Source organism: Sus scrofa, chromosome 12 (genome assembly GCF_054392235.1).
Source record: "Sus scrofa isolate SSC_HxYL_T2T_F1_AM1 chromosome 12, Sscrofa_HxYL_maternal_Yorkshire_Landrace_v2.0, whole genome shotgun sequence".
In the NCBI taxonomy this organism is placed as follows: domain Eukaryota; kingdom Metazoa; phylum Chordata; class Mammalia; order Artiodactyla; family Suidae; genus Sus; species Sus scrofa.
This window is the reverse complement of record NC_139394.1, coordinates 21,896,128-21,922,999: the sequence shown is the minus strand read 5'-3', so window position 1 is coordinate 21,922,999 and position 26,872 is coordinate 21,896,128. Positions and strand designations below refer to the sequence as shown.

The 26,872-nt window shown below is 41.7% G+C and overlaps 2 protein-coding genes across 3 annotated transcripts in view; one reads left to right on the top strand and one right to left on the bottom strand.

Moving 5' to 3' along the window:
* Positions 1–1,931: 1,931 nt before the first annotated feature.
* On the bottom strand, positions 1,932–6,301 carry KRT10 (keratin 10). Of its 2 annotated transcripts, none has more exons than XM_003131460.5 (8): positions 5,610–6,301; positions 4,701–4,783; positions 4,176–4,332; positions 3,926–4,087; positions 3,708–3,833; positions 3,164–3,381; positions 2,475–2,800; positions 1,932–2,304 (listed from the first exon to the last, which is right to left on the bottom strand). In XM_003131460.5, the coding sequence occupies exons 1-8, from the start codon at positions 6,270–6,272 to the stop codon at positions 2,198–2,200; spliced, it is 1,842 nt and encodes a 613-aa protein (XP_003131508.2). In that variant the 5' UTR covers positions 6,273–6,301; the 3' UTR covers positions 1,932–2,197. The 2 variants fall into 2 exon arrangements, with proteins under 2 accessions (XP_003131508.2, XP_005668904.2); XM_005668847.4 differs by having other exon boundaries at positions 2,495–2,800.
* Positions 2,734–26,872, top strand: part of LOC146398133 (uncharacterized) — a 153,327-nt gene continuing 129,188 nt past the window's right edge. Inside the window, exon 1 of the mRNA XM_084984508.1 lies at positions 2,734–2,809. The gene's annotated coding sequence lies outside the window, so the exon portion shown is untranslated. The remainder of the gene's footprint in view (positions 2,810–26,872) is intronic.

The window sequence follows — 26,872 nt, the reverse complement described above, 5'->3', positions numbered from 1 at the left end:
TACTATAAATACCAATGTCGTTAAAATCAAATTATTATTAAATTATTGCTTATTTAGACAAACTGTCTTTGTTAAACTGTCATTTCAGAAACAAGTCAAGAGAGTAGTTTTTTTTTTTTCAGTTTTATGGAGATATCATTGACACATAGCCCTGTATAAGTTTAATGTACAGTATGACAATACATATATCAAGAACTCATGACCACAATAAGATTAGTTAACATCTATCAAGAAAGTAATTCTTTATCAGAGACAAAATAGTTACCTTATCAGAGAAAATTTAATATAAACACTTAAGGAGATATTAGAAGATTTCAAAAAAAAAGATTTCAAAATCTTACTTTTTTTCGAAAGTAAGAAGACAGGACCGCCATGACTCAGACCTTTCAGGGATGAAGGTTTGGGTCACTATCCAGCCAGATAAATAACTGACCAAGATCCTGTCTCGGAGCACCTAACAGTATTTAATCACATATTTGTATTTGTCTCAGACTAGTGTTACTGGATATGAAAACACTTTATTCAGAGTAACGAGAATGGCTATCTCATCAGATCATGAACAACACTCTAGGTCCCAGTGACATATCTTTGTTGATAACTATTTTTGGAAAATAATTTTTTTTTAAACACTTTATTTTTTGGCTGCCCTGTGGCATATGGTGTTCCCGGGCCAGGGTTCAGATCCAAACTGCAGCTTCAGTCGATGTGCAGGTGTGGCAATGCTAGATCCTTAAGCCACTGTGCAGGGGTGGGGATCAAACCTGCATCCTGGTGCTTCAGAGATTCTGCTGATCCTGTTGTGCCACAGCAGGAACACTAAGAGTGTTTTTGAACAGAGGGCAGATTATACCCAGTAGGAGCTCAAGAAGTCCCTACCCAGCAACATCTGCTTCAGAGCTTTACAAGGTGGCATGCTGGGACTTCAACAGACTGGCCCCCAAGAAGGGTGGCTGGTACAGATATAAAAAGACTAAAGCAGAGAATCTATGGTAATATTTGGTGCAGGTAGCTCATGGAGTTTTCTCTATAGGGAAGTCCATTCACACTGAAATAGGGCTTCAGTCATCAATTTGGGGAACAGATGGTAGGGTTTATCCAGAAGTCCCAATCAACTGACCCAGGTTTTGGGTCCTGGGAAGAAATGGAGCCAAATCAGGATGGATACTGAGGAAGGCTGCTATTTGGTGGACATGGGTAATCCAGAAACCCACCAGGGAACACAAGATAGTCTTAGGGGCACAGAATAACTCCAACCCTTACCTACCCCATATACTAGGCAGAGTTAGGAGTAAGTCATGTCAGTTGGGTTCTTTTTAGTTGAAGGATTGACCCTACAAGTACCAGGTCTTTCGTACTGGTCACTGTACTAATTGGTGAAGGCAGAGATTTAGAAGTATCCTTTTGGCTTAATTAGCATCACCACTTCTTCACAGTACTTCTCTTGTTCATCTGATAAGACATCAAATAATTTTGCTGGGGTGATATCATTTTACCGAGCTAGTAAGTGTTGGAAGATATCTTAAGTTGTATAGCAACTGGGGAGAAGTAACATAGTAATGGGAAGAAAGTAAGATCAGGTAAATATAAGAAGTCAAATAATCAGAAGTGAAATTTTCAATTAACTTTATCTTTGGGGTATTATCTGAGATTTCTCAGAATTTCCAGGACCAAAAGAATTCACAGCCAATGAACTGGGAGTTTTCCACTTACTATGTATCTTGAAGAAAGAGTATAAGGCTGGGGACTCATGGACTCATGATATTGGTCCCACATACCCATAAGATGAAAAAACTGACTCAGAGAAATCATAATGACAATCATTCTGTCTTCAGAATTTCCATATAAGTCAGTCTTCAAATGCTATGGTTTCCTAATCTTTAAAGTTAAAACCATGGTCTAATTTAAATAAAGACAATTCCGACCAAATCGAATAGTTTGCATCAGTGAGAAAGTTTATTGAAATTCATTAGTAAATGAGAATAGAAAGGTTTTTTTTTTTTTTTTTTCCATTAAAGAACACTTTCTGGTAAAGTGAAAAGAAGAAATACAGAAACCACGAAACACCGTTTAGACACCTTATTTTCAAGGAGAGACCCTATTTCCATAGACCATTAAGACTGCAGTGTTTTCTTGATTTTTTTCATGCATCAGTGCATAATGGCCTGTGTGAGGGGAGACTCTTTCCTCTTGATGCGGTTTAGTAGTAGTGTTTCTTGGTTTCTGATTCAACCATAGACGAAAGGACTCTACCATCAGGCGCCACCTCCTCAATAATTGTCTTGATTACTCTGGTTTTGTTAGTATCTGTAAGTTAATTACAAAACAAAAAGTAGAATTTAGACCACAATTTGTGGGGTCCTTACTAATTAACAAACAAAATGTCTAAAAGAAAAATATACTCCATTGAAGAAAATTAAATTTTAACGTTGCTTTAAAAAAAACCATCACAGAAAGTTAAAACTAATTCTGATTACCCCAGCTAGTTTCTGCTGACCTTGGTCCCTTAGATGATTGCTCTCCAATGGACACTGAAGATGAGGACTTGAGGCCTCCGCTGGAGCCGCCGCCGCCGCCGGAACTGCCGCCGCCGTAGCTGCCGCCGCCGCCGCCGGAACTGCCGCCGCCGTAGCTGCCGCCGCCGCCGCCGGAACTGCCGCCGCCGTAGCTGCCGCCGCCGCCGCCGGAACTTCCGCCGCCGTAGCTGCCGCCGCCGCCGCCGGAACTTCCGCCGCCGTAGCTGCCGCCGCCACCGCCGGAACTTCCGCCGCCTCGCCCGCCGCTGTGGGTGAAGCCGCCGGAACTACGGAGAGTAAGGGTTACTTTCACTTAACTCTAACGTGGGAAAGGTGTGGGAAGTCGCGTTCCAGGTTATTGTTTCTTCAGAAAATAAGCAAGACGTCTTTTAGGGAAAAACCGCCGCCGCTGACTATGTATTTAAAAACCCATCCTTTTAAAACAATTTTATATACACGCAACCCTGAGAATCATTCCTGGGCAAATTCGTGGGAAATTGAAGCTGGTGGTATGCTTCATTTTGTGTACTCGTCCCCTTCTCTCCACTTTCTCCCATCTTCTGACACATCCTTGGGTTTTGGAAAAGCCTTGCGATTTGGAATATTAAATAAAGGCAACTGGGATACATATAAAAGCATTTATAATTTACCTTCCCTCTCCTTCTAGCAGGCTGCGGTAGGTTTGAATTTCATTCTCCAGTCGGATCTTAATATCCAGGAGTTGTTGGTATTCGGCATTCTGGCACTCGGTTTCGGCTCGAATCTGCTGCAGTTGTTCTTCCAGCGCGGTGATCTGGGACTGAATCTGAGCGAGCTGCACACAGTAGCGACCTTCTGTCTCTGCCAAGGAGGCTTCCAGGGATTGTTTCTATAAAGAAGTGAGAATATATTGTAGTTTAAGGACGTCATTGTTCAGTTGAGTGTAGCGGAGTTTGTTTAATAATTTAATAAGCCATGTAGAGGAATAAAGAAAACGAGTAGTTTTGTGTTTTTAGGTTTAATGGCTACATTTCAATTTCAGCACTTTTAGATGAATGCCAGTAGTGCTTTTCTTTCATTAACAAAGAGCTCCACCTTTATTTCTCCTTTCTTATCACTGACCTTTCATTTTCTCCTGTGTTGCCTATTCTTAGGTGAGCAGGAAACCTTGCATGACAATATGAGGTCATTTCATGAGAGAATTATTAAACTTACCAGGGCTAGTTGGGACTGTAGCTCGATCTCCAGACCTTGGATAGTGCGTCTCAACTCAGTAATCTCAGATTTATAGCTGGACACCTGTTCAATGTTAGTGTTGATTTCTGTAGTCAGTTCCTTGCTCTAGAATATTAAAAACAGGAGAAACGATGAGAAAAATCAGAAATAATAACCAGAAACCTCCATTGGCTTTGCTGTGAAGGAAGGTGAATTACCTTTTCATTGAACCAGGCTTCAGCGTCTCTGCGGTTTTGTTCAGCAAGTTGTTCATACTGGCTTCTCATGTTATTCAGTAGTTCAGTGAGATCAACACCAGGGGCAGCATTCATTTCCACATTCACATCACCAGTGGACACATTTTGAAGGTCTCTCATTTCCTGTTTGAGGAACAGAAACATTTAGTGACTGCAGTGTGACTACAGTGAGCCCCCTTTTGGCTGCAGGAAGTGTAAGATTTTGCATCACCTCCTCGTGGTTCTTCTTCAGGTAGGCCAGCTCCTCATTCAGGCTTTCAATCTGCATCTCCAGGTCGGTCTTGGTCAGGGTCAGCTCGTCCAGCACCCTGCGCAGGCCGTTGATGTCGGCCTCCACGCTCTGGCGCAGGGTTACCTCATTCTCATACCTGAAACAGGCATAATACAAACACTGGGTATAACTTAAATTAGGGACATGTGCCTGGATAGAGACTGTTTGAAAACTGAATAAAGAGTTGTCTTCATGTCATGGCAACATTTATCATATACTAATTCGTACAGGGGTAATTAGTAGTTTAAAGCAAAGAAGCTTGGCAGGTACTTTAAAATGTATTTTCTCCTTTTAATATTGCCAAAAAGGTAATATTGAGATTGAAATTTTCTCAACAACTCCAATACTGTTGAACTTTGAATGGATTCAGGAAAATGTAAATGCAATCATGGGCATCCAAAGTCATTCTTAAAAACAACTCATACATTTGCTGTGACAATAGTGTCCCATATCTGGTGGGCTTACTTCATCCTGAAGTCATCAGCTGCCAGTCTGGCATTGTCGACTTGAATCAGGATATTGGCATTATCGACTGTTAGATTGATGATCTAGAGGAAGAGGCAAAGAAATTAGATACAGATGTGGCTTTTATGGTGGCATACATGAACTACATTTTTATGTTGTTATGTTACTAAATCTTGGGACATTTTTTATTTTAAACATGGACTATTGCAGGCTTACCCATATACTGAAAATTGAGTCATTTGTTCTCTTGAAGCTTCTATAATTTTCTATTTCCATAGCATTCCTTTCTGAAAACCAGCCGAAATTACATAGCTGTGTTCCTGCATGTGTGTCCCGCTTTTGTATACTGTATAATTTCTATGTATTTCAGCTAACTTTTGTCGGACTTATACCTGTATTTGGTCATACAAATATAACTTGTTATAAATATATATTCTAAATACAAGCTGGCACATAGTAGGTGCAATTCACAAATTCCCCAGAGGCAAGCAAGAGCCCGTTTTCATACTGGAGAATTCATGTTTTTTGCAATGTTGGTGATGAGTATCTTTTGCTATAATCAGTCTGAATAGTATTTTGTTCTGATTCACTGAATAATTCTTTCAGTCCCTATACTTGTAAATGTTCTAACATATTTTAACTATGGACTCATTATACACTCATTAAAACCTAAAAAATTCTCAGTAATCCTCCATCCTATAAGACACACTACACACATGTTGGGATGAAAATTGCCATGATCATACCCTCACAAATATTTACCAGTGAAGAAACTGGATTGGTTTTGGAGGCCAGAAAGTAACACAGTCAAACATAGTGAACTTTGTTGTTAATTTAAAACTCATCTAGTCTGAATTACGTGGATAGAAAGAGGTTTAAAGTTGGATTTTTTTTTATAGCGTCCCTTACCTGATTTTTAAGATCTTCAATGATTTTGTAGTATTTGCTGTAATCACGAGGCTCCCGCCGGCCTACGTTGCCATGCTTGTCGTACCACTCCTTGATCTTGACTTCTAGCTCATAGTTGGAGTCTTCCAGAGCCCGAACTTTGTCCAAGTAGGAAGCCAGGCGGTCATTCAGATTCTGCATGGTGACTTTTTCATTTCCGTTGAGAAGGCCACCATCTCCAAACCCACCAAAGCCGCCGCCACCGAAGCCGCCGCCGCCACCGAAGCTGCCGCCACCGAAGCCGCCGCCACCGAAGCCGCCGCCGCCACCGAAGCTGCCGCCACCGAAGCCGCCGCCACCGAAGCTACTGCCGCCATAGCCCCCTCCGAAGCTGCCTCCTCCGCAGCTACTGAAGCTGCTGCTTCCATAGCCTCCACCAAAGCTCCCTCCACCGAAACCTCCTAATCCTCCTCCGTAGCCACCGGAGGAGCCCCCAAAGCAGCCTCCACCAGAGCTCCCACGGCTGAAAGAGCCACCACTGAAGCCCCCTGAGCTAAGTCCTCCGCCGCCGATGGAGCATTTGCTGCTCGAAATTCTTAAGGACGACACTCCTCTTCCTCCCCCTCCTCCTCCTCCACTGCGGGAGGAAGAGTACTGCTTGCTGGAGCTGCGTTGAGTAGACATGGTGATGCTGTGTCACCCAGGGACTGCCTGCTACCAAGGACAGTGACAAGCCTTTATATACTGAGAGGGTGTGTCCCACGTGTGTTGGAGTTTTGCTTACTTGCTTGGTTTTCTTTTTGCCAATTTTGCATCTTTGGCTTACGATTGCATAAATTATCTGAAATAATCACTGGTCCCAATTTGTTCGGTTTTAAAATTTGCCTGAAGAGCAAACAGGAGTTTGGCTATGTTGAAATTGAAAATGGGTGTTGTCCAGATGAACATATGTTTCGTTAAGCTTTTCCACATTTTGAAGAACATTAAGCAACTTAAAATCCATTTCCCCCCACCCTGTGCTAATTTAGTTTGCATAGAATGTTTGCAAAGTTTGGAAAAAGAATCTTAGCTACAAAATTATAGTTAAAACAAGATTTTTCAAATTCAAACAGTTTTAATTAAATGCAACAACAATTAGCATAAATCATACCATAATAGGGATCTGTAGCAAATTGCAAGCAACCAAAAAGAAAATGAGAAAACATACTAAAGAATTTAACAGTATTCAGAAGTTGTCACATAAAAATAATTAAAGTCATAAAAACACAATTTAGGAAATGTGTGTGTACGTTTATAGGGAAATTTTAATTTATTTGGAGAATGAAAATATGTTGATAGTTTCCTTAGGATATTGGAAGTGCACAAAGATTTAGGAGTCTTCTGATTTAGTGGTACTATTTTTAACATTAAAAAATCTAAAATTGTGAAATCATCCTGGATTTTTTTTTTAAATTTTTAAGTTTATCCTGATGAAGGCTTATACGAAGACTGTAGTGCAGAAATCCTTAGCAGAAAATATGAAGAACTAACTGCCAGGACTTTGTTTAAACTGTTTGATCAAAAAGGGAGAATTTAGGTATGTTATGACTGTGAGTAAAAATTTGCTTGCAAGAATATACCAGATTAGAGAATGATACTTGTTTCAAAAATTAGGAGCTGCATCTGTGAACATATGTTTCCAAGCTAGATTCTGTTTCTCAAAAAACTTTTTTTCCCCCTTGAGTTTCCTGTGTATAGAATTTAGTATAACAGTGGGTCTAGTGAAGTCTTTAATTGGGACTTTAATACATGACATAAAAATATTTTTATCTGTTCATTGGCTGTGACATTGCTATTCAAAAATATGCTCATATATGTTTTTACGTATTTTCACACCCATTTTACAGTTATACAGTGCTATTTATGATGCTATGATTTTATAATCTCTGAAACAAGCTGCTGAGACAGGGATGGTAGTTATTGTCTCTATAGAAGAGGAAGTCGAAGCTGAGAGAGATTATGATTTTGCCTGAAGATTTAAAATCGTTGGATGAACGGAGATTAGAAAATTGGTTGTTCGATGCCTAGCTTTTGGCTCTTCCTACTTTATCAGGGTGTGTATATATTCTCTGTTCTGGTGGATTTGATCTGCTAGAACCGAATGCCTCTATTTCTCACCATAAACTTTTCCACATGGGAAGAAACAGAACAAAGCAAAAAGTATTTGGAAGCATGAACATATTGTAAGGGTAGGATATTTGGCATACACTTCCGTTACTAATTGCTTTTTCTAGTTAATGCTGCAGACTCCAATTTATGAAAACTATGGAAATAGTTTCTGCAAGGAAAGGGAAGGTGGTTGGGAACATGAGTGAGGAGTTGATTGTTAGAGTGGAGGTTACTACCCAACAAATTGCAGCTTCTCCAACTTGTTAGCACATGCAAGTGGGGCAGTAGTTAAAAGAAAAAAAAAAGAAACCCAACCATGGGAACTGATCCTTACTGAAGATAACATGCACTAAAGTAAGGCTGTGATAAGTCAAGATGGAAAAAAAAAATTCCATTAAGTTCAGAGAGGATGTTGAAGGCTTGATAATAATGAAAGCAATTTGGAAAGAAAATATTTTAATTAAAGAGATTTTGCTAAATTTTTCCTGTAATTATAACGCATTTTGAATGTTGTTCTTACCAGCGTTGCTTTAGTTTTAGCCTTTGATTTTTTTACCCTAGTGGGAAAATATTAAAATCTCAACCTAGTTTCCATTAACAGGTGGTATGAGGAGATCTGTTACAATCATATTAAATCATAGAATATGTGAAAAGAAACCTTTGCCTGAAAGTACATGGGAACAAATACACCAATAGAAAAATAAATATACATACAGCTATAGAGACTCTTCTAATACCAACCGCAATGTTTAAGCCACTTTTAATCTTATTTGCAAAGTTTACTTATTAACTTACATACTCTAGAAGTTGACTTTTTATTTGCATTGCCATTTGTTAAAAGCAGCCTTGGGCATGTGTGAAGTTCCAGAGGTGCCAGGTAAAAATTCTCCAGCTACATTGGTTGGAAAATTGATGATTGTCAGTTCTTATCTTGGACCATTTACACTCAATTGCCATAATCCACCGTAACTGTAATTTCGTTGTTCTCCATTTTTTATTGTGTCTCTCTGTAAAGCACACTAATAACGTATTTAGATGATAGAAAGATGAATGAATAAGCTCCTGCCCTTAAGGATCTTATCAGCTCTTACAATCTAATCGAGGAGACAAAACACACTATCAATTTAAGCCCTGTATAAATAGTAAGTGAGGTGGGAGGAAGGTGGGGTGAGGAGAAGGAATTGACATTTCCTGAAAGCTGCTGTTTCTAGGTGGTTTACTCTCCTTTGATCCTCCCCCCAGGTTTCCAGCAGGTATTATTTATCTCATTTTATGCCTGAAAAAATTAAGCTTTGGAAAGCTTTGGGAATTTGCCAGGAGTAACATAGATGGTCTATGCTATAGCCTAGTTTTTTTTTTTTTTTTTTTTTCTTCGCTTTTTAGGGCTGCACTCGCAGCATTTGGAGGTTCCCAGTCTAGGGATCCAATCAGAGCTATAGCTGCTGGCCTACGCCACAGCCACAGCAACATGGGATCCGAGCTGTGTCTGCAACCTACACCACAGCTCATGGCAGTGCCAGATCCTCAACCCACTGAGCAAGGCCAGGGATCGAACCTGCAACCTCATGGTTCCTAGTCAGATTCGTTTCTGCTGCGCCATGACAGGAACTCCCTATAGCCTAGTTTTGAATCAGGCCTACGTAGCTTCCAAGATGGTACTGTGTTTGTGACACTGTACTGCCACCTTAAGACTGATAAGCAAGGAGTCTCATTGGAATGGGGTCACCTGGCAAAGTTTCATGTTGCAGGTGGAATTTAAGCTGAGTCTTGTGAAGGATGGGGAGGGTTCTTCCTCGCGTGCAGCAGCGGAGAGGATTGTTCTGGGAAGTGAGGACTGTAAAATGTTATGCAGGTGGAGTCTCTAAATGGACAAGCTTGGCTGGAACAGAACATCTGTATTCATTAATTTCTCTTACAGGTTTTATTGAGCATCTGCAATATTCCTGGGAGATACATAGGTGACTGAGACAGTTCCTGTCCCTCAAGGAGTTGACAGTCTACTTGGAGAGGCAAACGAACATAGGCATGAACCACAGACGAATATTGGGTGATCTGGGCTATACTTAGGCAGGGGATTGAGGGAGGTCAGAGAGGACATCTAATAGTCTGGTGTGTGTGTGAGAGAGAGAGAGGGAGAGAGATGTGTGAGTGCACGTGAAAGGAAATCAAGTTTTGAAGAGAAGATGAGTTTGGTTTGAGACTTGTGAATTTGAAGTACTGCCAGGATATTCATGTAAAAATATCTTCCAGCAGTTAGTTATAGGACTACAGTTTAGGAGAGGAATCAGAGCAGCCGATTTCAGCATAGTGAAGATCTCTGAGGGAAGGCATTCAGAGAAATGAGCAGACGGTCTAAGCCTCAGTGGTTGGGGGCAGCCACTTGAGGGGCTGGCTGGAAGCTAGAGAATAATACTGAGAAGGGGGGGCACTTAGAACTGGGGAAAGTGGGGAGAAGGATCATGGGAGCCAAGGGAGGAAAGAATGCGGATAAAGTGGGGTGATCTCCAGAGAAAGGCAAAGGAGAAAGGGGATTGAGCAAAGGTCATTGGCTTGGCATTTGGGAACCGTTGGCATCCTTCCAGAGGGCAGATGTAGTAGAGCAGCAGTGGGACAACCCGCCATGTATGTTGGAATTGATGACTTTGCTTGTAGTAGTTTATTTTCATGTAGTTTATCAATTTCTCCTTAATTGCGTCTGGATTTTAAGTCATGGTTAGGATGGATGTAGTTGCTGTTCTCACAGGGCTAGTTTGGCAGGGGCTCTTGTGTTGTTGATTTAGCTTTATCATCAGCTTGACTTGACTGTGATGTGGACCTTTCCTATTTTTTTTTAAATTAGAGTATAGTTGATTTAAAGTGTTGTGTCAATTTCTGCTGTACAGTATAGCCACCCAGTAAGACACCCATCTATGTACATTCTTTTTCTCATATTATTTTCCATCCTGGTCTATCCCAAGAGACTGGATATAGTTCCCTGTGCTGTACAGTAGGACCTCATTGCTTTCCATTCTAAATCATACTTCTTTCTTGTTTTGCCTCCAGTAAAATGGTCTTTTGAAGAATTTTTCTGGTTGAACATTCTATTTGCAGGTTTCTTTCTCTGATTGAGTAACTGAGATGTAATTAATAATTTAGAGAGCGGCAGAAAGACAAACATGGTGATGCAGGTTATGTCTCAAGATGGCAAAGTTGATGAGCTACATGTTTAGAATTTTTTATTTATCACATACAGTTTGAGAATAAAAGCCTCTTTTGCTTGAATGTTCTGTAACTGTGTAAATTGTCAAAAGTGCCTTTGTGGTTACCACCTATGGAATCAAAGCCTAGTGGAATGCTGTACCACTGTTTGATGGATTGGGTACCTTCCTCATAGATAGCTGAGTAATTAGGATAACTAAGATATTGACAAAGCCCCTGTCTTCTCATTGGTAAACGTCTAACATTCAGGGCTCCGAAATCTGCGCAGTCCCATATGACACAATTTTTCTAAAACCTCTGGGACTGCACTGCGGTGGAAGCTGTAAAAATATGGAAACTGCATGAAGGCTTTTCAGTGTAGTGTAGCAAAGTGGCTAAGTGGGGGGGACTCTGGAGTCAGACAGCTTGGGTTACAATCCAGGCCCAACTACCTCTCTCAGTTTCCTCACCTCTAAAGCAGGCATAATAATTTTGCTTATCCTTAGTGTTGTAATGGGAGTTAAATGAGTTAATAAATATAAAACATTTAAAACAGTGCCTGGCATATATAGAATAAGGGCTTTAAAAAGGTTTTTCTGTTGCTGTTATTACTATTCCTGTGGTCAGAACTGAACCCACAAGAAGGCCAGCAAAATAGGAGTGAATGAAAGCCTAGGGTTAGGAGTTGAAACACTGCTAGTGAGGAGGAGAAAATGGCTGGGGAGGAGAGAAGCGCAGGGGAAAGGTGTCCGATTTGATAACTTTGTGACGAACTGCTGTTTTTTTCTATATGACACTTACTTTCATTTTTAACTTCATCCTTTTGTCTCCCACATCCACCAAGTTGCCAATTTTGTCACTTTTTTTGTTTCATCTGATACATTTGTTTCTCTTTGTCGAGTCCCACTGCAGCTGTTCTAATCCAGGTTTTCATCGCTTCTGTCCTTGATTACATCACCGGCTTCTGAAGTGGTTTTCTTGGCTCTGCTCTGTCACTTAAGATCTATTCTGTTTACTGCTGCACGATGACTGTTCTTGAAAAAGTACTGTCATCACTTTATCAACATGCTCAAGCACCTGCCGTGGATTTCTTTTGCTGGTGGATTAAGTCTTTTCAGCAGCTTTGCCCTCCTCTGTCCAACCCCATGCTCCCTACCGTGCATGAGGGCGGTGGAGTGGAAGGATTATTGCAATCTCCTCATAAAGTAATATGTGGCCTTGGGCAAGACACTCAGCCTTTCTGTGCCTCATTTTGCTACCCTATAAAATTTGGATGATAATAATAGTAGACACTAAAAAATATATATGTGTATATATATACACACACATATATATAGTCATTATATATAGTTATTATATATATACCTAGTCATAATCATCATCCATGATCCAGTGAAAAAATGTATTAGCATTTCCTTAAAAACCCCCTTTGATTATAAGCAAGCCTTTCTCTTAGATCTTGGCCAGGACACTATGCTTTATCCCATTTGAAGACCTTTGCTGCTTATTCAAATCATTCTACCTCAACCCCAAGCTCCTCTCCTTCATGAAGCTTCTTACCATTAGTCTAGTCATGGCTGTCTCTTTCTTTTCATTTCCTGTGAATACAACCTAGTATTTTATAGTATGATATAATCATTATTATTGCTCTCGATGAGATGACATCCAAGCTCCTTTGGAGAAGGGAGAGTGCCTTACTCTCTTGCTGTACCTGGTAGCTACTTACTAGTTTCTGAATGTTTTCTTATCACCTCAGTGCCTTTTCCCACTTTCTTTTGCCTTTATTTTGGTCTCTAAACTCTTCTTCCATATGTTTTGGTATTATGCAGGTTCAAAATTTAAATAAAGGCTAGTTGAAGACAACTAATTTAATCTTGCTTTAAAGTCAGTTTTAATACTTTCACATAATTGACAATGTTGTATAAGAACAATAAGAAGATGTTCCTGCTGTGGTGAAGTGGGTTAAGAATCCTACTGCAGTGGCTCAGGTCACTGTGGAGGTGGGGGTTAAAGGATGCCGCATTGCTGCAGTTGCGTTGCAGTGTGTAGCAGATTCAAACCCTGGCCCAAGAACTTCTATATGCTGAGGGTGCGGCAATTGGAAAAAGAAAAGAATACGAAATCTAAGATTCTGCATCGACATTTTTAGATATATTTTAGAATATATGTATTGATACATCTATATCTGTCTATATCTTTATTTATATTAAGAAAACATTTTGTTCCTCACTTTTTCTTCTGTAGGTCTTGTCTCTATCCAGGCTAGACTCTGCTCTTACTTTTTTCTTTTCTTTTTACAGCTGCACCTGTGGTGCATGAAGGTTCTCACGCTAGGGCTCGAATTGGAGCTGCAGCCGAGGCCTCCAGGTTCACAGCCATAGCAACACCAGATCCAGGTCGAAACTGCGACCTACACGGCAGGTTGCGGCAATGCCGGATCCTTAACCCACTGAGCATCTTCAAGGAGACTCTGTCAGGTTCTTAAGCTCCTGAGCCACAAAGAAAACTCCTGCTCTTTTGAGGGTGCCTCCTGCTTGGGTTTCTGGAGGTTCTTAACTCTTTGTCAAGATTGTCCTCAGCTTCAGACCAGTCATCAAAATAACAAATCAGAGCAATTAGCCACCTTGCATAATCACAGTGTTAATCTTGTATAATACTGGCTGTTCCAGACAGAGCCTACACCCATTCTGGAGAGTAACTGCTTTTTATCAGTTTTTACTCTTGAGATTTAAACACATGGTGTATGTCCGAATTAATTTAATAGTAACCTATGATGGGAAAGTGTTCTGTTGTTTTGGGATTTTGCAACGTCAATAATTCAAAAGTTATTAAACTTTTTATTTATTTATATTTTTTTGTTTTTATTTTTTGCTTTTTAGGGCTGCACCCGCGGCATGTGGAAATTCCCAGGCTAGGGGTCGAATCGGAGCTATAGCTGCTGGCCTACACCACAGCCACAGCAACGTGGGATCCAAGCCGTATCTGTGACCTACACCACAGCTCACAGCAGCGCTGGATCCTTTACCCACTGCTCGAGGCCAGGGATCGAACCTGCAACCTCATGGTTCCTAGACGCATTCATTTCCGCTGCACCACAGTGGGAACTCCAAATGTTATTAAACTTTTTGATATCTCTCACAATGTAGGGGTAAACTTGTACCCCTACATTGCCGATCGCTTCTTGCATTTGTGAAAGTTGAGCACAGTAATTACTTTCAGTTTCTGTCAAACTAAATTCAAAGGATTGCTTCTGAAGGAATGAAATAAAAGTAAAAAGGTGATTCATTAAAAATTGCTGTGTAGAAAAATAGAGCCGAATGGCATAATCTAAACCACGGCCAAACAGAACTTAATTTGTAGGTTTTTGGGTTTTTTTGTTTTGTTTTGTTTTGTTTTTTGGTCTTTTTGCCATTTCTGAGGCCGCTCCCGCAGCTTATGGAGGTTCCCAGGCTAGGGGTCTAATCGGAGCTATAGCTGCTGGTCTACACTATAGCCACAGCAACGCGGGATCTCAGCCGCATCTTCGACCTACACCACAGCTCACGGCTACGCCAGATCCTTGACCCACTGAGCAAGGCCAGGGATCGAACCCACAACCTCATGGTTCCTAGTCGGATTCATTAACCACTGAGCCACGATGGGAACTCCCTTAATTTGTAATTTTAAGGTTCTTTTTTTTTTTTTTTTTTTTTTTTTTTTTTAAGTCTTGGCATTGTGTCTTTTTTCTTATCCTAATTTAACCTTAAACACAATTACTTTTAATTTTTGCAGTTCAGGCATTAGTCTATGGAGACATAAAATAGTTTGAGAAATCTGTGACCCTTCAGTAACTGTCATTGTGAAGAACCATTTGGATTTTCAAAACAGCATGTTGCAACATTCTTACCAGAGAACATTGGACCTCAGGCTTTAATTCCAGGGACTGGAGCGTTTGCTACAGCTTACCCCTCTTGCTCCTGTTGGTACTTGTCTTGTTAGCAGAAGTCAATACTTGCCCCTTCAGTTCTTTACCCTGAAGTATTAGAGTAGAATAAAAATGCATGCGCTTTGTACCAGCTTTCATGAGCTCTGCTCAATACTGGATAATTTTTTTTTTGCGTGCGATGATGGGTTTACCTTTTGATTACACCAGGCCTCCGCCTTTCTGTGCTTGGTTCTGCCAAGACCTCACTCTGCCTTCTGGTTCCGCAGGGCAGCCAGGGCCACTCCTGGGCCATCTCCATTTCTCCGTTGACTTCACCATGAGGTGATGTTATCATTGTCACCCCTCGTTTCCTGATCCAAAATAAAATCATTAAAATGCCACAGTTCACTTGGTTTGTGCATCTGGACTATGAGAATTTTAATGGATTAAAAAGGTAAAAATGGAAATGTAGATTTACCAAATCGTTTTTAAGATTTTAAACATTTTCTAGGCAATTGCAAAACAATAGTGTTCCTAGATTTAGCCAACGAAAATACAGAATGCCCAATTAAATTTGAATTTCAGACAAACAATGAATACCTTTTTAGTTTAAGTGTGTTTCCTACAGCATTTGGAATATGTTTGTACTAAAATGTGATTTATTGTTTGTCTGAAATTCCAGTTTATTGGGTATTCTTTATTTTATCTGGCAGTCCTATTACAAAAATATTCAGGACCCATGTAATATAAAATAATATTCTTTTATTTTAAAGGTATTTTGATATAAGTGAGTCATTCGATTTTTACCATCACACTGAGGGTTAAGTTTTGCTGGGAGGTGGGGAAAGGAGAGCTGCTATTCTTTAATTAGCACACAGTTGAGACTCAGAGAGTACCAACTCCTAAGAGCCATGGATGGACAAAACATGAACCTGAATCCAAGGCTTTTGGCTCTTAGTCCAGCCCTTTTTCTGAAAATTTTGAGAATTTTGCAAAATACAAAATGAGCACCAAGAATTAAGATTCAGAAGGATGCAGATAATAAGTAAGAAAGACCATTTTCCCACCATCCAGCACCGCTGGCCCTTATTTTTCATATTTGCTTCTGACTGAGTGTCCTTTCCAGGTCAGTGCATTATGATGATGCTCTTAGAAATCCTCAAGTTTGGCAAGACCTTCTCTCATGACCTGGGTCCCTGGGGGCCATTGCTGATGTCAAAGGGCTAAGCAGAGGGAGGGGCTCTTAGAAAGCATCAAGTTTAGCAAGACCTTCTCTCTTGACCTGGATCCCTGGGGGCCATTACTGACATCAGTGGGCTAAGCAGAGGGAGAGAGGTATGAAGAAATCAGTAGATATGTTGACGTTGCAGTCTGCTCCTTTACCTGTGCTTTATGAAATAAGTATCTGTGTGGCCAAGACACAGAGGAACTAGCTGTTGTGTGCAGGAGTAGCAGAGGTCAGGGTTAAAGTGTAGCCTCAAAGTCAGTGCACTGTGGAGACCACTGCAGAGCTCTCACTGTCTCTCTCTCTCTCTGTGTATATACCACTGTAACATGTCATTTTGAATGGGCAGGGTTTTTTTAAAGTATAGTGTTTTGTTTTTGTTTTTTTGTCAACTTAGTTTTTCTGCCTCTTAGTTTAGAGATTGATGAGCCACATATGCTCAAGTGATGTTTCCTCTAGGTGTTGGTTATATGTGATAGAAAACTCTGTGTGGGTGGGAAATACAGAGATGTCCATTCTTTCATGACTTTGTCTTTTGAACCATGATGAATGACTTTTTTAAAAAATTGAAATATAGTTGAGTTACAATTTCGTATTAATTTCAGGTATATAGCAAAGTGATTCAGTTTTATACACACACACATACGTATAATTCCCTGTGCTATATATATATTATATAATCTCTATGTAGTAGTGTATATATATTATGCAATCTATATATAATAGTGTGTATAAGTTAATCCCAAACTCCCAGTGTGTCCTTCCCCCACACGGTTTCCCCTTTGGTTTGATTTCAAAATTTGTGAGTTTGTTTCTGTTTTAAATATGTTATTTTGTATCATTTTTGTTAGATTTCACATATAAGTGGTATATGATATTGTCTTTTTCTCACCTACTTCACCAAGTATAAATCATGGATGGATCTCGAGTATAAATCTCTAGGTCCATCCATGTTTCTACAAATGGCATATTTCTTTCTTTTTTATGGCTGAGTAGTATTCCATTGTGTATATGTACCACATCTTCTTTATTCATTCCTCTGTCGATGGACATTTAGGTTGTTTCCATGTCTTGACTATTGTGAATAGTGCTGCTGTGAACATAGGGGTGCATGTATCTTTTCAAATTATGATTTTCTTCAAGTATATGCCCAGGAGTGGAATTGCAGGATCATATGGCAGCTCTATTAGTTTTTTAAGGAACTGCCATACAGTTTTCCACAGTGGCTGCACCAATTTACATGCCCATCAGCAGTGTAGGAGGGTTCCCTTTTCTCCACACTCTCTTCAGCATTTATTATCTGTAGACTTTTTTGATGATGGCCATTCTGAACGGTGTGAGGTGATACCTCATTACAGTTTTGATTTGCATTTCTCAAATGCATTTCTCGAATGCAAATCATTAATAATTAGTGATATTAAGCATCTTTTCATTTGTTTTTGGCCATCTGTATGTCTTCTTTGGAAAAATGTCTATTTAGATTTTCTGCCCATTTTTTTGATATTGAACTGTATGAGCTATTTTTATATTTTGGAGATTAATGTCTTGTCAGTTGCATCATTTGCAAATATTTTCTCCCATTCTGTAGATTGTCTCTTCGTTGTGTTTATGGTTTCCTTTGCTGCGCAAAAGCTTTTCAGTTTAACTAGGTCCCATTTGGGGTTTATTTTTGTTTTTACTTCCATTACTGTAGGAGACAGATCCAAAAAGATATTGCTGTGATTTATGTCAAAGAATGTTCTGCCTATGTTTTCCTCTAGGAATTTTATGGTATCTGGTCTTACATTTAGGTCTTTAATCCATTTAAGTTTATTTTTGTGTGTAGTGTTAGAAAATGTTCTAATTTCTTCTTTTTTTTCTTCTTTTGTCTTTTTAGGGCCTCTCCTTTGGCATATGAGGTTCCCAGGAGGTTCCCAGGCCAGGGGTCCAATTGGAGCTGAAGCTGCTGGCCTATGCCACAGCCACAGCAGCACAGAATCCGAGCTTCATCGGCGACCTACACCACAGCAACGTTGGATCCTTGACCCACTGAGCAAGGCCAGGGATCGAACCCTTGTCCTCATGGATGCTAGTTGGGTTTGTTAATTGCTGAGCCACGATGGGGACTCCGAGAATGTTTTAATTTATGAATGACCATTTTTTGAAACCCTGCAGGCACTTCTCTAAAGAGACTTTGTTTCCTTCTGACCTTATATTCATATTATTCTCATGATCTTGAGCCCAGCTCAGGTCTCTCTTCGTCTATGTAGCTTTTCAAGCCAATTACTAGTCCATTTCCAGGGAGTCCATGTAGAATAGTGCTTCTCCTTGGGAGTTAAACAGATCTGTGTTTGAGTCCTGGCTTACTGTTTTCCAGCTTGGATAGATATTAGTTCTCTTCTCTGAGTCTCAGTTTCCTTATCTGTGAAACCTTCAAAAGATGTGGGAAAATGAATGAGAAGCAAGTAATAATGCCTGGCTCCTGCTAGTCACGCAGTAAATGTTTGTTCTCTTCCTTTTTTTCTCCTACTTACTCCCCTGCTTTAGCTCATCGTGGTGTCTAAAACCCAGTTATACCTAGGTATTCTACACGTTCACTCAATAAATATTTATCACATGCTTAGTATGTGCCAGGGCCTCTTGTGAGAAAGTTTTGGGCCCTTGATTTGTGACAGTTGTCATGCATGCCTCTTGATCACCGTCCCTCCTAAGCTCAAGGTCTGAGCAAGCGTCGATTCTCAATATTCATGCATACTCCAAACTGTCCAGAGTTGCCTCTGGACAAAATCGTGAAGTTGTTGAAGTTTGTCATTGGCATTTCTACTCTTCTTTCTTTGCTCTTTCTTCTCTTGGTTGAAATCTCCCCCTACCTTTCATCTGAAGCCATGGGCCCTCTTGCGTTTTAACTCTTTTCTGTCTAAAGAGTAGATACGATGCTGTTCATTTGCACTAATGAAATACAGCCTCATGCTCTGTGTGTTGTTCCAGCCACCCAAGCATTTGCATTTTGAATTTTTTCTTCACTTGCAAAATAAGAGATTGTGCCTTGTAATAGGAACTTTGGTTCTTGGTGAGGAGAAGAAAGGTTGTTTTGGGCAGACGTCTGTTGAAATCACAGTTGCCCACTTAGAAGGGCAACTTTTCCGTGTCGGCCTCCTTTCAGAATGCACATGGGGGAGAAGACTGACCAGAAGACACACACGTCCTCAGTCCTCGCTCTGTACACAGGTCTCTTCCTGCTCCCTTGCCCATTTCTCAGAGTTCTCTTCCTGGAGCCTGCTCGGATTTTCAGGAAGCTGCCTCTCCTTTAGACCTTCTCTCTGCCACTTCTTTTTCCTTTCTTCCCTCCCATTCTGCCTCAGAATTACAAATGCCTGTAGTGGAAGCTCTGTGCTACCCCGTTGCCTTATGTCATGACCTCCACTCCAGTCCACTGTACCCCACCACCCTGCAGCGTGGGGATTGTCCTTCCTTTTCTAGGTCAGCTTCCCATGGCCCCGAGGGGCCAAGGTTTTGTGACGTTTGGGTGCACAGGGTGGAGGGGGTGAAAATGCACAGAAAGAAGGGTCTCGGCTTTCATCAAGGTTTTAGAAGTAGACACTGATCATTGGGAAGTTAGATTCAGGACATTTGTCTTTTAAATGTTAGCAGAGAGGAAGAGAATTAAAATTGCATGCATCAGGAAAACTGTCGGTGAAAGCACTAAGATAGCAACTGAGAACCAAGAAAATGGGAAAAGAGAAAACTAGAAATGAATTGTCTGTAGACGTGTAGTAGTAATAATCAAATTCAGGAGTTCCCTTCGTGGCACAGTGGTTAATGAATCCGACTAAGAACCATGAGGTTGCAGGTTCAATCCCTGGCCTTGCTCAGTGGGTTAAGTATCTGGTGTTGCCATGAGCTGTGGTGTAGGTTGCTGATGCAGCTTGGATCTGGAGTTGCTGTGGCTTTGGTGTAGGCTGGCAGCTGCAGCTCCAATTCGACCCCTAGCCTGGGAACCTCCGTATGCCGTGGGAGCGGCCCCAGAAAATGCAAAAAAAAAAAAAAGGCAAATAGGCAAAAAAAAAAAAAAAAAATAGTAATAACCGAATTCAACATACAGGTATTGAATGTGGACCCAACAAAGCCTCCAGATCCACTCTCCACCTTTCTCCATCCTGCTCTCTGCTCCAGGAGGATAGCTGCCCTCTGGCTTTCATTACGTTTTGCCCAGTGGGGACTCAATCAGGAAAATGGAGGAAGGTAAGAAAATGAATTTGGGGTGTTTATTTCCCTGGCCCTTTCTGCGTGTTGGATGGGGTCTTTTTTTGGCCACAGCTATGGCATACAGAAGTTCCGGAGCTAGGGATCCAAACCCATGCCACAGCGGCAACCCAAGCCACAGCCGCCGCAAGGTCAGTTCCTTAGCCCACTATGAAGGTGGCCCTCTGTAGATGACTTTCCCTTTCTGATTCGCCACGCTTCGTCTCTTTGGATGTGTGGGGGACAAGCCACCCCTAGTGGTTTCCCTACGTTATGCCTGTACTTTTGCAAATAGTCCTTGTATTAAACTCACCGAGGTTTCTCCTAATTCCAGTGTGCAAGTTGTTTCCTGCTTAGACTCTGCTGTGTGGTAGGACTTGTAAAAAGTTTTTATCCTCCAGGAGGCTACTAAGAAAATGAATAATTGCAATGCCATGGTTAATAAACTTATTGAATATATATGGCTAATATACTTATTGAATGTATATATTGAATGTACGCTTAATATGCTCATTAAGTCTAAGCTCTTTAAAGGTAGAGATCACATACTGCTTATTCGTGTTTCTTTCTTGACACTTAGCAACATGCTGGGTATGAGCAGGTGCATACTGGGTGGAGGGACAGGTAGAGATATATATGATGGGTGGGGAAGATGGAGATGGGGTTGAGCAACTGTCCCAGGAGGTTCCAGGTAGGCTTTCCAGTGTAGCTACTCAGGGCAGTCAAAAAACAGACTGGTCGATTGTATTAAGCTAAAGAATTTACTAGAAGAATAGGAGTGGCTTTGAGAATCAAAGGAAGGCAGGAGAACAGGTTGGGAAGTTAGACAGGAACTGGGGTGCTCTGTAGAGCTGGTTTGCTGCAAGCACATTCAATGTGAGTGGGGCATCCTCCTGGATGGCCCTTGGCTCCTTTCAGGTGTATCGACACAGGTTTCAGAGGGCAGGAAACGTTTCTGGATACCATGTTATGGTCACTGGAAACTTTCTGGGCTTCTTCCTCCCAGTCTTCCTCTCAGAAACCTGCCCACTGCTGTAGGAAAAGTAGGAAGAAGGCAGATCTCAGGTGCGATCAGGAAATAGAATACGAGGAGATCTAATCCTCTGTGGCAGCCTGAGTCTTGGGATTGCCGAAGCCGGCTCACCTTTCTCTCCCGAGTCTCCTCACTAGATGAAAAGCAGGATAATGGTGGCCGTAGGTGGGGACAGTAGGCTGCAAGAATTAGCAGGAGTTAAGTAACAGTGGAAGATGGGTTCTTCTCTTGAAGAGCCAAGCATGTGTGCAGAGGTGGGGCTGCTTTTGCTGCGTACGAGAGAGGGCGTTTCCCCGTCTCTGGGGAGGAGGAGAAGCTCCACAACCTACCAAAGTTTCCATCACTGAATCTGGGCCTCCCTCCCCTCCCTCTCCCTCCCTCTAGGTCGCCCTGTGCTCTGAAGTTGCTCCCCAGGACCCTAAAGCCACATCCCAGCTGAGTTTGTCCTCCCCCAGCGGGCCCCCTTTCCCTAACTTCTCCTTCGCTTGGGAAACTGTTCAGCCAGCGTGGGAACAGGTTTGAAGAGGATAACCATCTGGTTAGTCAAATTCCGTCTAAGGTGTCCCTTACGGACAGTGGTGGGTCAGCGGAGAGGGATTCACCCACGCTATTTACATTTTACAAGATGTGCCCTTTCCCTGCCTGAACTTTCAGGAGCTTTGGTGATAAACACTTTGCAGAAAGGCCTTTTCTGTATCCTTTCAATGAATACAATTTGACTTTTAGATCAGCTGAGTTAGGAAAGAGCATCACTCGGTTTGTTGCTTGTTTGTTTTTTTGGTCTCTAGGCCTTTTTTCCTCAACCGGAGAGAAGGGGCAGTGCCTTGGCTCTGATTTCCCCATTTTTGTGCAATAATCCCTCACCGACTATGTCTTATGTACCAGAAATTTGATAGGTGTCCTGAAGAGAGGTGACATGGTCTTTGCTCTAAAGGAAGCCATATCCCACTGTGGTGGAATGGGATCGGTGGCATCTCTGAAACACCAGGATGCAGGCTCGATCCCTAGCCCGGCACAGTCGGTTAAAAGATGCGGTGTTGCTGTAGCTGCAGCGTAGGTCATAACTGTGGCTCGGATCTGAGCCCTGGCCGAGGAACTCCATATGCCTCGGAGCAGACAAGAAGGGAGAAAAAAGATAAAGGAAGCCATCTCTTGGGGGCAGAGTGTAGAGGATAAGACGTAATAACAAAATAGGTTAAAAAGTTTGATAATACAGATTTATATAAAACACAGAAAACATGAGACAAGAGAAACCAGTCTTTGGAGGACTTTGGGGAATGCCATTTGGATGGTGTCTTAAAAAAATGAGGAGTTCCCTTCATGGCTCAGTGGTTAACGAACCTGACTAGCATCCATGAGGACGCAGGTTCGATCCCTGGCCTCGCTCAGTGAGTTAAGGATCTGGCGTTGCCATGAGCTGTGGTGTGGGTCACAATGTGGCTCAGATCCCATGTTGCTGTGGCTGTGGTATAGGCCGGCAGCTGCAAGCTCCGATTTGACCCCTAGCCTGGGAACTTCCAGATGTCCGGGGTGCAGCCCTAAAAAGACAAAAGACAAAAAAAAAAAAAAAATGAGTGGAGGAAAAACTTTTCTAACAGAAGGTCTAGCACCTGTAAAGGAGGTGTAAACATGCATAACATAGTTGAAGAACTATGGAAAGTTTGGTTTGGCTGGGACAAAAAGTTAATATGCACGAATGCCAAGAGATAAGACTGGAAAAGTAGGCTGGAGCCAGATGGGAAGGGCCTTTAATGCCAGTCTAAGGAATTTGGATTTGACCCCATAGTCAGGGCGTGGACCATTGAAGGTCACTAAGCGGGGGATGAACGTGATCTTAAGTTTTAGAGAGAGAACCTTGTTCGTAATGTACTAGACGGACTGGAGAGAGGCTCGAGGCAGGGAAGAGAGAGGAGGATGCAAGGATCTGCGGAGAGGGGAGGAGACAGTGACAACTTCAAGAAAGTCTCAGTGAGGTGGTACGAAGGAGAAGTTGGAAGAGAGAAATGGTGCATTTGACTGTTGGCTAGTTACGTGTTGATGAAGGAGAAGGTGAGAGTCTTCAATGACAAGAGCTCTCTAGTTTTGGACTTTGGGGAGTGTCGTCCACGAATACGGGAATGCAGAGGAGGAGCAGAGGTTTCGTAGGAAAGATAAGGAGTCCAGGGCAACAAAGTCAGGGATGCAGAACCTGTCAACATCCAGGTGTAGGTTGGCCATAGGCATTTGCAGGGTGCGTTCTGGGATTCAGAAATTGTGGCAAAAAGCAACCACAGAGCAGGATGAGATTCCCCTGGGAACATGGGCAGAGATGAAGACCAAGAATAAAGCCTTGAGGAACTGTAATATTTAAGGAGAATCAGAGGAGGTTGAAAGGCAACAAAGAAAAAAAGAGAAAACCAGGAGACAGAAGTTTCAAGAAAACCAAGGGAGAGGAGAATTTCAAGAAGATGGGATGGTCATTAAAAGCAAAGATATTCAGTTCCCTTGTGGTGCAGCAGGTTAAGGACCTGGCATTGTTACTGCAGCAGCTTGGTTTACTGTTGCGATGGGCATTAGATCCCTGGCCTGGAAACTTCCACATGCTATGGGTGCAGCCAAAAAACAAAACAAAACAAAACCTCCTACAATTCAACAACAATAATAAAAATCACCCAATTTTTTTTTTTTTTTTAAAGTGAAAGATATCAATAGTTCAGAGATGTGAAGTAGGATGAGGGCTTTCAGTTCGGCTGTTTAGGTTCTGGGAAAGACCATGTAAATCTTGGGGAGCAAATTCTCTCCAAGCTATTAGCAAATACACGTAGGTGCTCATTCTTTATAGTCTGTGAATCATATAACATGACCATTTGCACAGATTAAAGGAAAATTGTAATTTCCTTTAAAGAAAGCATTGGTATGAGAATTTAGGAGAGGGCCTAAGGTCTGAGAATCATTTATATTGAGATGATGTTCAAAACCTCGAGAACAAGTGCATTTTTGAGGCAGAAAAGAGCAGAAAGTTAAGATTGGATGCTGAGGAAAGCCTCAACATTATGCTTAGCACAGAAGAAAAATAAGTGCCTGGTAAAGGGAGTGAATAAGGCGTAGTCTGGAAAGTTGGAAAACCTCCTACAATTCAATAGCAGTAATAGGACATCATAATATAGATTGATGATTCATCCAGTGGAGTTTCCAGAACCTCCTCAAGGTTCTTTGAGGTCTTTTTCTTTTTGGGCCGCACCCACAGCATATGGAGGTTTCCAGGCTAGGGGTCAAATTGAAGCTACAGCTGCTGGCCTACACCACAGCTTACGGCAACGCCGGATCCTTAATCCACTGAGCAAGCCAGGGATCGAACCCACATCCTCATGGATGCTAGTCAGATTCATTCCTGCTGAGCCATGATGGGAGCTTCTTTCAGGACTTGAATTTCAAATTCTGCAGAGAGATCAAGGAGATTGAGGTCTAGAAAAATGTCCATAATATCTCCACAAGATCCTTGAAGATCGGAAAGCGAGAGTTTTCTGGATAGTTCAGGCCCAGAAGCCAAACCATCTGTCATTAGGGAAGGAGAGGATGGAGATGGAATGAAGCCATCTGTGTCTTGTGTCACAACAGCTCCTGAGTGGGCATAAAAGCCAAATGGATGGTGAGGGTGGAAGCAAGGGTGGAGTGCAGACAAGATTGTCGGGTGTAGAATGCACTTGGAAGGAGAAGCAAGTAGAATTTTGGAGCTCTTTAGGGAAATAAGCAAACAAAAAAAGGAACACTGAGAGAGCCAATAAGTGAGAAAGAGGAGTTCCTGTCATGGCGCAGCGGAAACAAATCCGACTAGATACCACGGGGTTTCCGGTTCCATCCCTGGCCTCGCTCAGTGGGTTAAGGATCTGGCATTGCCATGAGCTGTGGTGTAGGTCACAGATGTGGCTCGGATCCCACATGGCTGTGGCTGTGGTGTAGACTGGCAGTTACAGCTCCAATTGGACCCCTAGCCTGGGAACCTCCATATGCTGCAGGTACAGCCCTAGAAAAGGCAAAAAGCCAAAAAAAAAAAAAAAAAAAAAAAGGATAAAAAAGTTCTATATTTTATTTTTACCTTGTTTACCTTAGGGTTTACTCTTTTTTTTTTTAATTTTATAGTATAGTTTTAAGTATAGTTGATTTACAAGGTTGTAATAATTTCCGATGTATAGAGTTCCCACTTTTGATGTTGCATGTTCTATGGGTTTGAACAAATGTATGATACATGTATATCCATCCTTATAATACTCAAGAGTATTTTTACTGCCCTAAAAATCCTCTTTACTCCTTTTTTTTTTTTTTTTTTTTTTTGGCCTTTTCTAGGGCCGCACCCTTGGCATACGGAGGTTCCCAGGCTAGAGGTCTAATCGGAGCTGTAGCTGCCAGCCTACACCACAGCCACAGCAACACCGGATCCTTAAACCGCTGAGCAAGGCCAGGGATCGAACCCGAGTCCTCATGGATACTAGTCAATTTGTTACCACTGAGCTGCAACGGGAACTCCTCCTCTTTACTCCTTGTGTTCATTTCTCCCCTCGCCCTACCTCTGGCAAAAACTGAACTCTTTACTGTCTCCATGTTATTGCCTCTTCCAGAACGCCATGTAGTTGAAATCATACAGAATATAGTCTTTTCAGATGGGCTTCTTTTACTTAATAATATGCTTTTAAAGTTCCTCATGTTGTTTCTTTTTTTATGATTTTTATTTTTTCCATCATAGCTGGTTTACAGTGTTCTGTCATTTTTCGACGGTACAGCAAGGTGACCCAGTCACACATATGTATATACATTCTTTATCTTACATTATCATTCTCCATCATAAAAGACTAGATATAGTTCCCAGTGCTATACAGCAGCATTTCATTGCTTATCCATTCCAAAGGCAATAGTCTGCATCTATTAACCCCAAATTCCCAGTCCATCCCACTCCCTCTCCCTCCTCCTTGGCAACCACACGTCTGTTCTCTGAGCCCATGAGTTTAAGTTCTTTATTTTAGAGGAGTCATTATGGTGAATGGGCATTGAGCCTGGAAAATGTGTATCATTTTCCTTTGGGCTTTTAAAGTGACAGACTTCATTCTTCTGTATCGTGCACTCAGGGACTTCCCTCTGATGCTTGAAAGAGGTGGATGTGACAGTGAGGCATCCCCATGAACTTGGGAGGAAAGGAAATATAGTTGCCTTCCTAACTGAACTAATAAAACCCAAATATCACCTACCTCTGGAACCCAACAACCAGGTAAGGAGTGTGGTTATCAGGGAGTAGTACCAAACGGGGACTTCAGGGAAGGGGCCTTTGGCTTCGTCTTCGGTAGAGAGATACCAAATTTGGTCACATGGACAATCCAGCCACTAGGCAGAGATTCTCGTGTGGAGTGAAGATGTTTCACCTGGCCTCAGTGGAACCTGAAGGAAGTCGAAGGGTCCCTCAAATGTCTGCTCGAATCTGTGCTTATGCAGCAACTTTCTGACTCCTAATTCAACCTATAAAGCATACCTATAGCAGAAAGGAAGTGTCTTGAACATCTGGAAAGAAGTGTCCCTTATTGTTAATCAATAAACTGGAATTCTAATCT